The sequence below is a fragment of the Onychostruthus taczanowskii genome, unplaced genomic scaffold (genome assembly GCF_017590055.1).
Source record: "Onychostruthus taczanowskii isolate IOZ18803 unplaced genomic scaffold, ASM1759005v1 scaffold68, whole genome shotgun sequence".
Lineage (NCBI taxonomy): Eukaryota > Metazoa > Chordata > Aves > Passeriformes > Passeridae > Onychostruthus > Onychostruthus taczanowskii.
In genome coordinates this window covers 2,907,451-2,924,159 of record NW_024504566.1, presented here as the reverse complement: position 1 = coordinate 2,924,159, position 16,709 = coordinate 2,907,451, and the positions used below count along the sequence as shown (strand labels likewise).

The window sequence follows — 16,709 nt, the reverse complement described above, 5'->3', positions numbered from 1 at the left end:
TTTTTTTTCATTTGTGAAGATGTCTGACTTAAGTTGATCTAGTGGTGCTTTGGACCTTCATTCTTGCCTTATTTTTCTCTCTTCTCCTTAGTTCTCCATTTCAGCCACACATCTCTGTTGTTTCTAGCAAGAATTGTAATAACAAGAAAGTCTTGGTTTTTTGCTGCTGTTGTGTCCATACTTGGAGGTGAGGACACAAGAAATCTGATCAGAGGCTCTGACTGCAGTAAGGGCATGGAGCATTTATTTCTAAGCCATCTCCTCTTCTGTATACACTATTTCTCTGTTCAGTCCAAAATTTCAAGGCTAGTCTCATAAACACAAAAGTGGTCATGTAAGGTCGAAAATTCCAAAGAGCAACTCTGTATGTGCAGTTCTTGCTGATCCTCTGCTAGCTCACCATGGAAACAAACCATGCTGGAGCTTCATGATACTCAGTTTATGAGAACATGGTGTTATTTGAAATGTAGCAAGGTGTTAGACATCACAGTAATCCGAACTTGGCATGCTTTCACAGGAGCCACACAATCAAATAAAACAGGGCTGTGAGACACTTCTAAAAGATCTTCTATGTCCCAGAGCAGAATTGGTGCTCTTAACTGTTCGTTAAGATGCTTCTTGAACAGGTTAAGGGATAATGATTTTGCAGCATGTACACAATTTATTGTACTGCTCCACTACTCTACCATTGGAAAGTTTCTTCTTAAATTTAATTGTCTCCCTGGATTCTATTTAAGGCCATTTTTGCTGATGTTTCCCATGGAATACAATTAATTTGTTCTGTGCAAGAACTTGCTGATGACTGTTACCTCTTTAGGGTTGGTGTTTATTCCTGACTTCTGCCATCCCATATGTTGGATATTCTCATTGACATCGTTATTACCATTCTTATCTGACTACTGGTAAAATGATCCACCTCTTTGAACCATTGTGTCCCAAGCTGGGTGCATTTCACTAACTGAGTCTTTAGAAGGTTGAGGGAAGTAGAGAAAATACCAGTTTTGTATTGCACTTCTATTTTTATATCCCAGTTGCTTTTATCATAATAATATGACAGGATTTTTTTAAATGTCTTCAATGCATGGTTTTCACCACAGCTATGTGCATTAAATTTAAGATTTCTATTTAAATTATGCTCTTGTAAGAACTAAAAGTCAATAATTAGAACTATTAAAACTATCTTAAATATCCTTGAAATTTATTATATCAAATGTGAAACCCAGTCATGACCTTTTTCTTCTCCACTGATAATCAACTGGATATTTCAGTAATGGCTTTTGTGCCTTCCTCCCATACACTAAAAGCTTGATATGACCATCGTGGTAACATTTCCTTTCATGGTTACAGTCTCACTCATTCCTCTGGATATGGATTTGTAGGGGCATGGTAAATCAAATTGTTATCATTCAAATATTTGGAGCCCTTTCAATCAGTGGCTCTTGAATGGATATGTAATTTCTCACACTTGGATTGGCTGAGAGAGTTTGATTAGTACAATTACTGTAATTTTATTTAATTTTAGTACCATGTAGATCCATTTTCTTTGATGGGTAGTTTTGGTTACTAGCTTGCAAAGAGGGTATCCAGATGAGGAATCTGTGCTTCTGATACTTGGTGTCAGCATTCCTTTGCCGGTGAGTGCGGAATGTAATTCAGTTGAAAATAAATTGTAAAGATAGACATATTTCATTCTGACTTCTAAATGGCTAGGGCTATTTTAGGGTAGAATTGTTTTGGCATTTGTTCTTCACATGTTATTTTACCTCTCTGTATTGCTTAAGAAAATTAATCAGTCCTCAGATCTGTCCTCTCAAACTTGAGATTCTATTCTGGGAATCTTGCTGATGGACAGAACAGTGTTAGAGTACATACTTCCTTCTGGTTTGTATCTACCTCATTTCTTGGTTTAGTTTATGTCTTGGTGATTATTTTTTGTTAATAATTTGATTAATAATCTCCATGTTTAATTCAGTGTCTTTAATTTTAAAATTTCCTTTCATATTTCTATCTCTTAAAACTCTTGCCTTCTAACAGCCTTCTGACAGTTGCAATGCTTCCTTTGATACTCTGTTTCTTTCCACTCCCAAAGTTGCTCCAAATTTTGTTCTTAATACACATGGGGCTGCCCTTGATTTAACTTGCATCAGTTCCTTTCTTATTTATAAATTATCAAATAATCTGTTATTCTACCTAAGTCAACACTGCTTTGTTTCTGACTGCATTAATTGAAAGTAGGTTTCACAGCCAATAAGGAAATGTCTACAGTGGACAAACTTGAAAGAAGGTGTTTTTTTTAACCAACTCCTTTCAAATCCTATGTATGTGTTCTACATACATGCATAATATTATATAAACTTACAATATTTTTAAGCTTTTTTTTTTTTTTTTTTATTTTTTTTATTTCTGGCTTCACACATGTGATAGCTGCCTTGATTTTTTTTCTTTGCCTGCACGCTTAAATAGCTTTATTATATCAGTTAGCAGATTTTCATTGGAAATAGATCATACCGGTTTTCATGTGGAAATTTGGTAGGTGCCACCATTGCCACATTTTTTTCATGTAGAAAGAGATTAGCTCTCCTGTTTAACTATTACATGTCCCAGTCTTTTGAAAATTACATCCCATGGAAGACTATAGCCATGTCAGAATATTTGTGAGCTTGGATTGCTGACTTTTTATGTGTGCACTGTTTTGTTGGATTTTTAAAAAAAATTTAATAAATTCAATTAGTCGCTGTGTAATGTAGGGAGCAGGAAAGAAGTAGGAGTAGATTGTTTACTTCTGTGTGTACAAAAGGAAAGTTGTATTCAGGCATGTGGGATGAAAGAAAGGAGATTGTCAGGTTCAAGCACAACTTCGGTGTTGTGAGCTCCCATCTCTCCTAACCCTTGACATTTGCATTCTTCAGCTGGTTTGAGCTTTGGAGAAAGCATTTGGATTTGCTGTCAGGCACCATGTTAAGTGTGGTCTGACATGGAGCCCTAGTGACCAATGCAGTCCATGGCTACAGGGAAGACATTCCTGCTAATGCTGCCAGGAATTGAAGCATGTAACTGTTGTGGGTGTTTTGTTTCTAGTTCTTGGTCAGTCAAATAATGGGCAGGGAAAATTAAAGAGTTGTTTTTGCAGAAGTCTTTAGAATCTGTTAAATTGGGTTATAGGGAGAGAAGCTAAATTGGTTTTATAAAATGAAATCTGTAAACTGCTAATTCCTAGTACCCTGTATTTATTTAACATCCTTCACACAAGAAAAAAAAAGGAAGACACAAAACAAAAAACCCACAACGAAACAACAACAATAACAACAACAAAAAAAAAGCCAAAACAATTAGAGTGAAAAAAATCTGGTAATTAACTATTATTTTTCACAAAACTAGTCTAATTACAAATCAGTCATGGTGAAATGAAAGGTCAGTAACTACAGATGCATAATTTCTCTCTGATAGATTGCTGTTTGAAAATAGGTTTATGAAAATTATGTGATTAATTTCCTTTTATTAAACAGCATTATAAGACTTCATGTTGCATTTATCACTTTATTACTATTACTTTTTCTCTTCAACTGAAAATTAATCCTGGATAACATCAGCATAGAACAGAAGCTCAGGTAGATTGAGGATCATTTCTTCTACTGGCATTTGTTTTGCAGGGAAGACCACAAATCTGAATCAAAAGCAGAGAAACTGGCAGTATCAGCCTAAGGAAACAAACCACACACACACACACACCATTACCCTTGCTGCTAAACAACCAACCAACAGCAAAGTGCTTTCAGTCCAGGGAAATGAGAGCCATATCCAGAGATATTCTTATGTTTTCTGAGCTGAAACACCTGAGGAATGTAAGTATGTAAGTTAAATTGTGATCCAGAATGTCGTTTTCTACTTGCCCCCAACCCTCAATGTGCTCTGCTGTGGTATTTTGAAATTCCCCAGGCATGAAGAGTTGCTGTTCTGAGCAAATGAAGAATTTTTCCAGCCTTGGAAAGCTGGGCAGCCTGGGGATCCAAGCAATCATTTGCACAAATGCAAGCCAGGCAATCATTTGCACAAATTCCTGTAGTGTTAATGTGGCAGATATTTTCAAACACATTCAATGTTGACTTAATCCCACCCTTAGGGTTGGGTCTACTGCCACATTTGGTGGGCACTGGCACTTCTTGTCCTCCTGTCTAGCAGCTTGGTGGTAGGAGTACTTGGGATTGTAATACAGTGTCAAAGACTGTTGCCTCTTCTTCTGGAGCATAATATAGTTTCAAACATTTGGATCTCTTTCAGGTTTGTGTTCTACTACTAAGCAAGGCACCCTAATCTAAATTTAGAAAACAGAAAAACCTTTTTTTTTGCTTGGGTATTGGCGTAGTCCCATGTTGGGTTAATTGAGTGAAATCGTTCTTAGGGAATGTCTAGGTTTTTTTTTGTAATATATTCCTTGAGATTGGTGCCAACAGCCTTAGCTATCTGGTCTACTTCTATAGGCAAACACTGTAAAAATTGTTCAGTTTATCTCTTGTGGGTAAAATCAGGCAGGTTATGTGGCTTGGATTTCTGTTACATACATGTGGGCTTTCCGATGTGGTACATTTGTCCTCAATTTTCTTTGTGTGGCTTAGAGAAAAAAGAGTGTTTTTCACTGGGGAACATGGGAGTTTACTTTCTCTATCAAGGCTTCTGGAGAGACTGCTGCTGGAAAGGAGTTGGATCATCTTAAATTCAAGATTCTTTGAATAGTGCTAGCTGCTTTGCTACTCCATTTGGAAAGATTATAAGATTCTGTGCTGCTGACTGACTCCGATATTCATTAGAGAACTTTCTGAGCAAACACAATCACTGAGAGACAAAGGTTTAGCCACATCATTTGAGTGCTGTTAGGAAGACTTAAACAATGTTGTCTTTCAGTCACTATCTTTTGAGGGTTTTGTACAAATGTGGGTAATTCTGGGATTCTTGTTGAGTGCCAGCCAGAGAATAGCCCCTGAGCAGGTTATAAAGGGTCAGAGGTTCTCCTGAAGTGTTTTTTATAATAAATGTAGCTGTGTGTAATCATTTGGTTAAGTTGTTATTCAACCAGTGCAGAGCAGTCTTTGGCCTTAAATCCAGCTTAGCATGTTGATATGTTTCGGTTGTATAGTGCTACCAGCGAGATGACTCTTGCTTGACATATTCAGCCATTTGGAAACTTAGATGTTCAGAAACTTATTTTACGTTCAGCAGGAATGTTAGGGTATGCAGTCATTTGAAAAAATAAAATTGGTATTCAGAATTAGGAAAGAAAAGAATCTGGTCGACTTCTGGGAAGTGTTTTGGTTATCTGCAGAGTATACACCTCTTGTCAGTATAAATAGGGAGTGCCTGTATAAACATTCTTGTTTCGCCTGTTCCACATAATAGTTTCTTGTATCATATTTCTTTTGACCTCACTATCTGAAACCAATTACAGGGGATCCATTTGGGCTGCATCTATTTTCATAAGAAGCCCAGGCAGCAGTGTTTTTCTCTGAGATGAATATCAACATCAAATATCCTTCTGAGTGCTTTGTTATTTATGTTTCAGAGAGATTTTGTAGCCTTCAGCTCTCAAGAATGTGTCACGCTGTGCTGTTTATACATTGACGATATTAATGGGCATAGATGTCATTTTTCATTTTAACATCTCAAATGCAACAGGCTGATAGGTTAAACATTCCTGGTTTTAAAGGAAGGATATGAGTGACATCTGTTTCCTAAAAATACACATATATTTAATTTCTAAAAAACAGAGTAATAAGCTTACCATCTTTAGGTGACAGCTTTCACTTTATTAGAATGGTAAAACTTTAAAAACAATTTTGAATCACACTTAGATCAAACAGAAGGGTTTGGAATACAATATTAAAGGAAGTTATATCTCCTAGTAATATTGCCAACAAACAGCAAAGTCTACCGCAATTTATCAACTTTAATAGTGTGAGTTATATGCAATTATTTTCATTTCTGTTCTGCTTGTGTTTTAGCTATGCCAAAGCTTCATAGTAAATATTAAGAAGTACTGTTCCCAATAAATATTTTACTAGAAACACAGTGAGTTCTGGAAACCATATGCCCAAATTTTCCTTCCTATATAGCCATTACTTAAAACATCATAATGATTTTCATTTATGTAATGAAAATAATTTCTAATCCTCAGTTCTTTTTATTGCTTTTGTCTACATTGGATTTTTAAAATGGTTTTACTAATTTAGATAATTAAGGAAAAGTTCCTGCAAAATTCGAAACAAGTGTTATTGGGAACTAGATACAATTTTGAGTGCCCTGGAATCTGTTCTTTCTGCACTTTAATTGAGGTGGGACTCAACATAAATTTGGTTTGTCAGATTTATAAGCATCTGTTATTTTGTCTTCATTACACTGTTTTTAGATCACGAGTTATTGTCAGAGAAATTTATAAATGATACATGGGATGGGTGTTTACTGGAAGTGTAGATGTTAAACTACGAATTTTGTAAGATACTTTCAATTTGTCAGTTTGTTTTGCAAAGATTCAATGGCAGCAAATGAATTTTTAGAGCTAATATTTTATAGTCTCATGATCTTCCCTTATGAATAATGTCAGTAATAATGCTTTGAAATTGAGAGTGTTTCTGAGAGGTTTCCATGTAGCAAAACGTAAAGTTAAGCAGCACACTTGGAGAAAAAAATACTGCATGATGACTGCTCTAAGAACAAAGGCTGACACTGATTTCTCCTTATGAGTTTTAAATCATCTCTGATCTCTTGAAATTGTTTTCTGTTCTTCTTCTATCTCCTGTGTTTACAATAATCTAAACTGCCACAATAAGATCACTGAAGTATTCAGGTAGTCATCATTTATAAGACATTCTGTATTAAAAGATAAGCCTTTACTCCTTTAGAGATATCCCAACCAGCGCATACGAATCAAAATAGTTTAAGGAGTAGAGCCTTTTATGCAAGCATATCCTGTTGTGCTGCCTTGCTTTTTGTCACATGAAGTGTGACTCTTTTTGTAGTTAGCTGTAGGAAGTCATACTTTCTTAGGCTCATTCCACAGGAGTATGCTAGCCACAATTTGAAATCAGTCTAGATTAAATCTAAGCTGCAGCAGACTATAATTCTCTAATTTTCAAGTACTGTAAATGTACAGATTTACAAGATACTTGCTTTGTATTGATGTTTTATTGTATTGATGTGATGACACTGCTGCTGAGGAAGATGGATTTCTGCAATTGCCAAAAAGAAAGGATTATTGTCTTTATGGGTTTTTTTTTTTTCCCCATTTCCTCTTACTCCAGATCTCTTCTCTCATTCTCCTGGCAGTATCACCCCAAGTGGTGAGGTTAGTTTTCCTCTACAGTCTCTCATGAATTCAGGAGTGCAGTTCTCTTGCTTTCATTCAAGTTTTCCCTTTGGAGAGCACTAGAGATTAAGGAATACAAATTTGCCACATATCTTGTGTTTGTGGTTTTAATCTGTTTTTGCTTCAACCACTGCAAGAAGTTGGGAGCAAATCGTGGTGCCCCTGAAATCAACAGATACATTTAATTCTGATATCAGGCAGAGAAATACTGTCCTTTAGGATATGCGCAAGAACTCTGAGTGCAGAAGAGATCATGCGCCCAGTGGTTCCTTGGTAACAAAATATTTCAAGTGCACTTTTAAATATCTTAACTTTTGCTTAGTTTTGGCAGAGAGAAGATAGTTCTGTGCGTCTCATTGCTTAGGTTCAGACCTGTAATTACTTGAGAATTTGATGAAACAATACAGGGATTGTTGTGGGAATGTCTCCAAATGTTAAAAGTCTGCTCTGCAAACTTTGTACCAGGGCCTTCTATGGGGAGACAAATCAATGTTGTTAGGAGATGGTACTAGTGCATTCACTTTGTTTACTTTGGTTTTCTATGTCTGCCTGCCTTCTCAGAAAACTTGCTTGGAGCCAGACTGTAGCAGCCCTCTCTCTGTCTTTTCATAATTGATCAGGGGATGACTGCCTTCCCTGAGGGTTAAGACGTGGCAACTTTTTCTGTTTGCTCAGCATCTCAATGCAGTAGTTCAAACATTGTTCACACCAGCTGGCAGTGTAATGCCATATGCACATCTTGTCAAAGCAACTGTTGTCATGGATACTAGAAACTATCTTAAAAACCAGCTCATTTGAGGCTAATCAAAATTGTACCTTTCTTTATCAGTTGAGAGTCTTTATTATTTTAGGGAACATTGATCAAATGGCATTTGTTGCAATACATTCCATCTACAGTAGGTTTTAATAACAGAAATAATAGTGTGATGTATTGTAAAGCTATAACTGCTATTTATTGAGCTGATTTTTCTAAGGGGAAAAAATGAGTTCTCCAGGTAGTTTCAGTGGAAATGTTTTGAATCACGTTTTTTGGTTTTGCTTTTTTTAAAATTTCTAAATAAGTACCACTTTATAACACTTGACATTTAACAAATAATTTTATAGGGAAAAATAATATAGATTAGCATTCTTTGGGTAGGTAGAATGTTTGTTTACATTTCATATGTTTAACTGTATTTGGCTGAGTTGGAATGAAAACATAAAATAAATGAAAACATCTTCTATTTTGATTGGTATACTGTCATCCCTGAGCCTGATCTGGTTGGTTGAGTAATAATTTCTTTGTTCTCTGATGTTCCTAAGAATGCAAATTAAAACCACTCATTTTTATTTGGCATTAAAACTGTGCTCTTTTTTTTTTGTCAAAAGAGAGGTTTCTCCTTGAATTGTAAGTACAAAAAGTGTTTTTAATCTTCAATGAATATCCTTATTAATTCACTTTCAAGATAATCTGATGTTGATTTGTCAAATTTAATTACAGCTTCTGGTAACACTTGAAGTCTACTTGCTTTTACTTCAAATTGTAATACAAAAATGCAAATTGAATGATAATTTGCAAGGGAGTGGGCATTTTAGTTGAACACTCAAAGACAAGTTCCTTGTGGAAATGAGGCTATTGATGCAGTTTATGATTTTTCCTCTTCAAGCACTTCAAACAAATTAACTTTATTTCCTGCAGGATTTCATGTACATCCATAAATTCTAGTGAAGTCTTATATATGTACTTTCAGAATATTTTTTCAATGTTTCAAATAAAAAAAAAACCCAACCCTGAAGTATGAAATCTAGCAAATACAAATTGAATAGGAGGGGATTTTGTTCATTCAATTGGACTTTTACCTAAAATTAGCAATGAGTAACTGATTTCTTTCTAGGAATTGGTTGAATTTATTAACTTTTTTTTTTCTTTTTTTTTTCTTTTTTTTTTTTACTTTTAGGCACTCCAGGCAGCAAGGCAGCTGCTTTTACAGCAACAGACAAGTGGACTGAAATCTCCTAAGGGCAGTGAGAAACAGAGACCGCTGCAGGTTAGTAAAGTCTCCTTGCTTTTGGGACCTTAATGTCAGGGAAGAGTGCCGAGCTGGCTGACACGTGAAGGGTGTGTGGCAGTGCCTGTCCCTAACGCCGTGTGTGTGAATATTCACATGCTGCTGGCTACATGCTTCTTGCTGCTGACTTCACAGGGAAAATCACCGTAGGATACAAAAGCCTTTTGTGGCTGTACATGCTTAAAAGGTCTGAGACTAAGTCTGAGTTCAGTAACTGTGGTACATTAATCCTTTACAGACATGTTACAAGACTGATATGTGATTTTTACACGTACATGGTTTAAATTGTAAAAACATGTTAAGACCAGGAGCAAAACGGTATCTGTGAAAAAAAAAAAAAGAGAAAAGCTAAATACCTCACAGTTACTATACCTAAGTGACAGAGAAGTGTTCAGAAACTTACCAGCACAAGTGCTTGAAATTATGAAAGCTGCTTCTGACATTTTAGAAAAAAACATGTGTCATGAAATGTCACATTAGGATGTTGTTGGGCTTTAGATTGTGAATGAGTAAACAAAAGTTCTGCTATTGAATAGTTATTTTAAATGCATTAGTAAAAACATAAAGAGAGTTCTATTCCTAGAACATTTTATCAGTATGGTATTTTTATGAGGTATTATCATTTATTCCTAATGGAGAGTTCCATATCAAATTGCATTCTGCTGACAAAACTTGTTCTCTCTTGTATATAGACCAAATATGGGTGCTTAACTGCTGAATTACATTTTATAGCAGACAATTTTATTTTATTCAGGAAATTAAAAAAAGTATAAATCCTACCATTCTTTTCCTCACATCTGTTTTTCTGGGTGTGCATTTATTCTCTCAAGACTTCCCCTGTTTTCTGATGGAGTAGGGTGTTTTTATCTCATTTCTAGTTTTTGTCATGCATAATGGAGGACCCCAGGCACTAGAATGTATTTTTTTTCTCCACCAGGGAAATGTTGTGAAATTTGTTCACATGTGCAATTTCTGAATGTGATTCACATTGTCTCCTTTTCTTTGTGAAACTTAGTAGAGCAGTGTTGGACACAGCAAACAGCTGATCAGCTCTCTTCAAATACACTTTTAGGGTTTTATTTATTTGCTCAGAACCAAACAAGAATTTAGGAATATGGCTAAAGAAAATGGAAAAAAGGAAAGCATGACATGACGCCATCCTGCCATACTGTAGTTGTAGTCCATTCCTGGCTGAGGCTGAGTCCTGAGACTCTCTCAACTTCCCGTTCTTTACCCTTGACTTTGCTTTGTAAATGCAAATTCACATTTACTTTGTATCAAATAACTTCCGCACTGAAGGCACATAAGAGTAGCCATAAAGGTAGAAGCTTATGAACTATGTGGGTTTTTAAGTTTTTAAAGTGGAATTAGTGACCTTGAAAGGCTGAACCATGCAAATGATTGATTTAATGAATATTGTGAAAGTGCTTCGTTCTGCTAGCTCCTCATTCTGAAAGATAACATGGTTTGTATAAGAAGTGTACAAGATCCATCCAGCCCTGTGTTCTGTCTCTAAATTGGCCAGCACCAGGCAATAAGGAAAGTATATGAAACAGGCATGAATAGTGGTATTTTCTCAGTTTTTCCATACATTTTCCATATTTTTTCTCACCTTAATCCTCCACCTTTTAAACCAGCATGGTCCAGGACTGACTTCTCTTTTCACTTTCTCCACCCATTCACAAACTTTCTTTTCAATGTTAAAGAAGTCTGGGGGTGCACTGTTTGTAGTAGGCATTGTTGGAATGATAGAAAACCATGTTTGGAGGCAAAGACAGTCATACACAGAACCCAGAGGATGATGAGATGAAGAGAGGGAGTCTTGTGCTTCCATGCTTTTAAAACACTAATCATAGCCTGGTGGCCTTTAAATGCTAGGGCTTGATGTGTTGGTGCTGTATCACTTGTTTCCCAGGAGGCATCAGCATCTTTTGAGTCACACTTGAGAAGCAGGAAGAAGAAAATAAAGCAAATAATTTTATTTTCACAATTGTTTCATGCTTTCTAAAGTCTAGTTTATTGCTTACGTTTCCAACTTTTTCTTTCATCATCAGTGTGTACATAGTGTCTCTTATTGGCCTTGAACACTTCATTTGGTTCATTTTTAAAGGAGAGGAAAAATGGAATTTGCTCCCACACTTTGCTTTTATGTATCAAATACCATGTAAATTCAGGTATGAACACAAGCTACATTTTAATTGTGTTTTTTAGTGAATAGGATATATAAAGGACGTGAGTCCTTTGAGCTTTTCTATTTCTGTCTCTTACTATTCATTGTTCGTCATGTAGTGGGAACTCACATTTTGATCATCGTGTTGCCTGTTTGACCAAATACTGGACCAAATACTGTCATAAAATTGTACAGCATTATTATTTTCTTACGGCAAATTTAATGATAACTTTAGCCAAAATCTTCTAGCAGTAGAAATTGCTAAACTTGTATAAGCTTTATAAGACAAAATTGAAGGTTATCAGGCAAAAATACTTGTACTTGTGTTTGTGGTTGAGAAAACAGACTTCTCCCAATATTTTTAAATACTTTTAAATTAGTGCATATCTAATTTCCTCCATTTCAGAGCAATTTACTAATCTGGCAACTGTGGATATGTTAAAATAGATTTATAAATCTAGTAAAAATGCAATAAAACCTTTAAAACTAGCTCACACATCTGCAAACAAATGTAGCTATTAGGTAAGCCTTGCCGTGCATCTCGTGCTCTGTAGTTTGATGTAAACTATTTTATTGTTCCATGAGACATAGAGGAAAACAAATAGTAATTATTTTAGTGGCCATCTTTTTTGGGGGAAAAGTAGCATATGGTGTTTTTATGTATGTTCTCTTTGTTGTTTCATAATGCATCAAGTATTTTAGTGACTTGCAGCACCTACTAGCTAATCAGCAAGTTGAAAGCTGATTGAAGAAACCTTCAAATTTGTGTCCTCAACTTTGCAAAAAAGAGGGTATTGGGTAAGTCATCATGTTCTACTGTGCTTTACTGAGGGGATGTCTTTAGGGGAGCTGCTGAAATTTTCCTAGAATAACTTCTGTCTTTTGTATCCTCATGAAAAGCCTTTACAAATGTATCACAAGCTATGTGATCTACTGTAAAAGTGCAGAAGTTTTTGTTTTAGTTTCTAGTGTAGAAGTTACATTTACTAGTAGTTATCCTATATTTTCAGGGACAGGAGGCTTATATTTAGATTGTGAGTTAAAAGAATACCTGCAAAAATTGCAGTTTTAGATAGATGCTTGTCTTGATCTACTATTACTTTAATTTACATTTGTCTGAGTTTCACAGTGCAGATGGCATAACCATTAGCATGTCTTATGTAAAACAGAAGAAGAAAAACATCCTTTTTGACAAGCTTGAGTACCAATTGTGGTAGTGATTTTACTTTCATGTATAGATATCTGAATAAATGTATTTGAAACATGTTTATATATGCCATTCATTACACTGATGCACCAATTGAATGGATCCAATCAGTACATACATTGATTAATGACATATTGCAAAATAGCTGTGGAGAGTTTGTGATCAGAGTTCAGGGTAATGTTAACCTGAATATGATGAGATAATAGCGTTTACTATTTTACTGTGCATCCAGTAAAATATTGCTGTAGTAAGATTAAGATTTTTGTAGTACCATTTTTTGTTTCAGAATATTTTTCTTTTCTGTAGAATTGGTTATAATGGTAATCCACGGTGAAGCTTACTAATTGCTTTCAAGGGTTTCTCTCCTTATCACCAAATTTTCATAGTAGGCATAACAGGAAAAACAGTCACCTTGGCTCTTAGAACATGTAGTTCCTTCTCCTAGGGCAGACAGTCACTGTCCTTAGGGCCACTGAAGAACCTGGTGTCATCTAGCTTGAGTCTTAATATCGGCAGCTTTATTTTTATGTAACATTTACAGTCATGAGCGGGACTTGAGGTTCTTCAAGAACTGTGAGAGCACAAGCATAACCCAAAGGTAAATGCTGTCAATTTTCTGCCATTGGTGGGTGTTCATGTACAGCATTGCAATTATTTCCCTTCCAGGTAGGCAATTACTATGCTTAGACTAATCTGTCCATGGTACACATACTGTTGTTGTCTGTATAGAATGGTGATATGCACAGTTATAATTCTATTTGTTTGTCTGGTTGTTTCTATTCCCAGTAATGTCTCTAAAGTAGTTTTTTTCACAGAGTCAGACTGTGAACGTTATGTCAGTGAGAATAAATAGATCATTATCTTCAGCCCCATAGTTTAATGTATCTAATGAATTGGTTAGATATTTTTTCCTTCAGGCTGGGAGATTTGTCATTTCAACATCAGTACAAATGCATTCTATAAGAGGATGGGATGTCATGAAATCATGACTTCTGGAATCAAAGGGTTAAGCTCAGTGTGTACCAAGCCAGTTGTATAAATATCATGCTGTATGGAGTGTTGAGTTGTTATGGTAAGCTTTGTTTATTTAGCATAAGCATGTCACTGAAGTGTAATAATTTGATAAAATTTGGGAAATGTATACACTTAAGTTTAATTACTTAATTTTTATTTCATTGGTGAATACCATCAGAAGAACCATTTTTTTTTTAAAGACACTCAAAATGCAAAAATTTAGCATGAAAATTTATCATGAAAAGATATTCGCAGTCTCTTTTAACCCACTCTCCTTGCTTTACTCTCTCCTAGTTTGGTCATCTCCCTTTGGATCTTCATATGGGCCTGAGTTTAAAATTCATTGCACATAATAAATAAGCAAACATATCATTAATATTGTAACCTTTAGTTACTTTTTTTAAACATATATAAGGACTTGATGAGAGATGAGAAATAGGGAATGTGGGAAAAAAGAAGCAAACCCCACTGCTTTTAAATTATATCCTCTGATTTAATGCACTTTGACTTCAACCGTGCATGCTTAATATCAGTCAAAAAGTGCCATTTTAAAAACAGAAAAAAAAACCCCAACTTGTTATGGTTGTAACTTAGAGAGTTTTCCTTGCATTACATTGAACAAAAATAGAAATAAATCTAACTGGTTTAAAACTCTTTTTTTCATAAACTGCATGTTACATATTTCTGTTTATCTAATGCATGCTGCTAAGCATAAGAAGTAGGAGGATTTTGTACATGGTAGAAAACACTGATATAGAAAGATTCAAATGCATAATATGTAGTATAAGAGAAGAGTAGTGATAAACAGTCTTTCTCCCTCTCGAGTATAATTCTAGAGGAAATGTGCGGCCTACATATAAGCAAACATTGAGGCTTGGGGTAAATTAAATTTGGAAGATAGCTGCTGGAAAATCATAAGTCCCATTTTCCCTTGTAAGTCTGTTTGGAGGAATATGCAGTTATCCTCTGACGTGCAGAAATTTGCATCAGTAATACCCACTCTAAAGACAAGTATAACCCCAAGAGATGGGAAGAAGGCAAGGAGTTATTTTTACATAAGGTGTAGGGGGAAGGGAAAGGAGAAATATCCATGTTCAAGCTTATATGAGAACACAGGAGAAAACAGGAGTTCTATTAAGGAAGAGGTATAAATACAATAATAAAGAAAAAAAACCTCAGGGCATTGTTCTTTCATTTACAATGGAATTGTCAGTATCACAAACTTGCTGGGAAGTTCTTACTAATACAGATAGAACTTGCTCCAAAGACTTATATCCTGTCTTTGACAACCTTTTCTACTCATGAATATCCATATTTTGCATCATGTTCCATGTTACTGTAAAACCTTCTAATAACAGATTTACTTTAAGTCACATTTTACTCTTGAAAAATTCTAGTATTAACAAAAATACGTCTACTAAGAAAGTGGCACTAGTTAGTATGGTTTGCTTTTTAAAGTGTATGTGCATCACTTTGAGGTGTTCTCTCTTATTGTCATTTTCAGGAGTATAAAATATTCCAGCTAACCATATGTGTGATCTTTGTAACATGGGAAAATTTTAACTAGCACTTTTCTAAGAGAAGTTAGCACATAATATATTCATCTATATCTAATGTAGACAAAACACCCACAAACAACTAGCTGATGCAGAGATCACCTCTGTATCCTGACAACATTGTTGTAATACTACAAAATATTTTGGATTCAGAGGAAAGAAGTATTATGCAAGTTCTGTTTACAGGTATTGAATGTGCAGAATACTAATTAGATTATTATGTGATCAGGGATTTCAAGAGGCATTTTAATGTTGAACACATGTCTGTGCAGAATCTGATGTGTCAGTCTGTTGCTGTGGCTGTCCAGGAATTATCACCTGCATCACTGGAATGTCTTTCCTGTCCCCTTTCTCTCTTGTTGATTCTGGTACTTCTGGAGAACTAGGAGTAGAGGGAGAACACACAGTCCAGTTCTTCATGCAGATTCAGGACAAATCTTCAGAGACAGTGTCTAGGTCTTTACAGAGCAGCTTTTACATGGCAGACCAGCAAACTCATCCTTCCACCGCAGTAGAATCTGCAGCCTGTCTGACACCACGAAATGGGATGAGTGGACTGTTTTTTATATTCTGAACTATAGGAATCCCCAAGGACTACTGAGAAGTTGATTTGCCTTCTTGAGCATCTGGAAAGCTCTGTCCCTCTGCTGTCCCTCCCGGCTGTGACTGCTCCTCTTCGGGCAGTAGTCCCACTACTGTGTGAGTAGTCCCACTGTGTGAGTAGTCCCACTGCAGAGCTGGGAGATGGAGGTTCCCTTCAGCCGCTTCTCCAGGCTCTTGCAACAGGTTGGATCAGCCTGATTTTCTTACCAGCTGGCTCATTGCCCAGAAAAGCTCATGAAGAGCTGAGAGGGAAAGTGTGAATGGTTCCCCACTCAGTGTGCAGCTCTATTAATGGGTCTGCTCCCAGGCAGGGCCCTAATTATGCCAGTTTAGGAACGCATCACTCAAGCAGGGCTCTCCTGATACTCTTGAATTTGAAAAACACATTAGTGTACATTGATTTAGAAATTACCAAAGCAGAAAAAGCAACTAAACAAATATTCTATGAATGCTCTAGACGGGGGTAGATATTTCAGAACTGTTTCTAGTTAATTTGTTGTTAAGGAAAGTCTCTTCTTTTTTTTTTTTTTTTTTTTTTTCCCAAGCCAAAGGTTTTTCTTTCTACAGGGAATTATAAAGTCAAGAAAATTTTTTGACAAAACAAAAGTTCTGTGACTAAACAATGAAGGTTTTTCAGTTAATAGTAGCATATGCAACTTTACACATGAAATTTGAGTTTCTCTCCCTGGCCATTCATGGCATTCCTTGAGCTGATTTCTTCACATACTTTTCAGATTAATTTTGCTTTGTGATTTGA

At 35.7% G+C, this 16,709-nt stretch overlaps 1 protein-coding gene across 1 annotated transcript in view; it reads left to right on the top strand.

Moving 5' to 3' along the window:
- Positions 1-16,709, top strand: part of FOXP2 (forkhead box P2) — a 401,013-nt gene that overhangs the window by 269,896 nt on the left and 114,408 nt on the right. Inside the window, exon 5 of the mRNA XM_041421031.1 lies at positions 9,292-9,381. Coding sequence (XP_041276965.1) covers positions 9,292-9,381 — 90 coding nt within the window. The remainder of the gene's footprint in view (positions 1-9,291; positions 9,382-16,709) is intronic.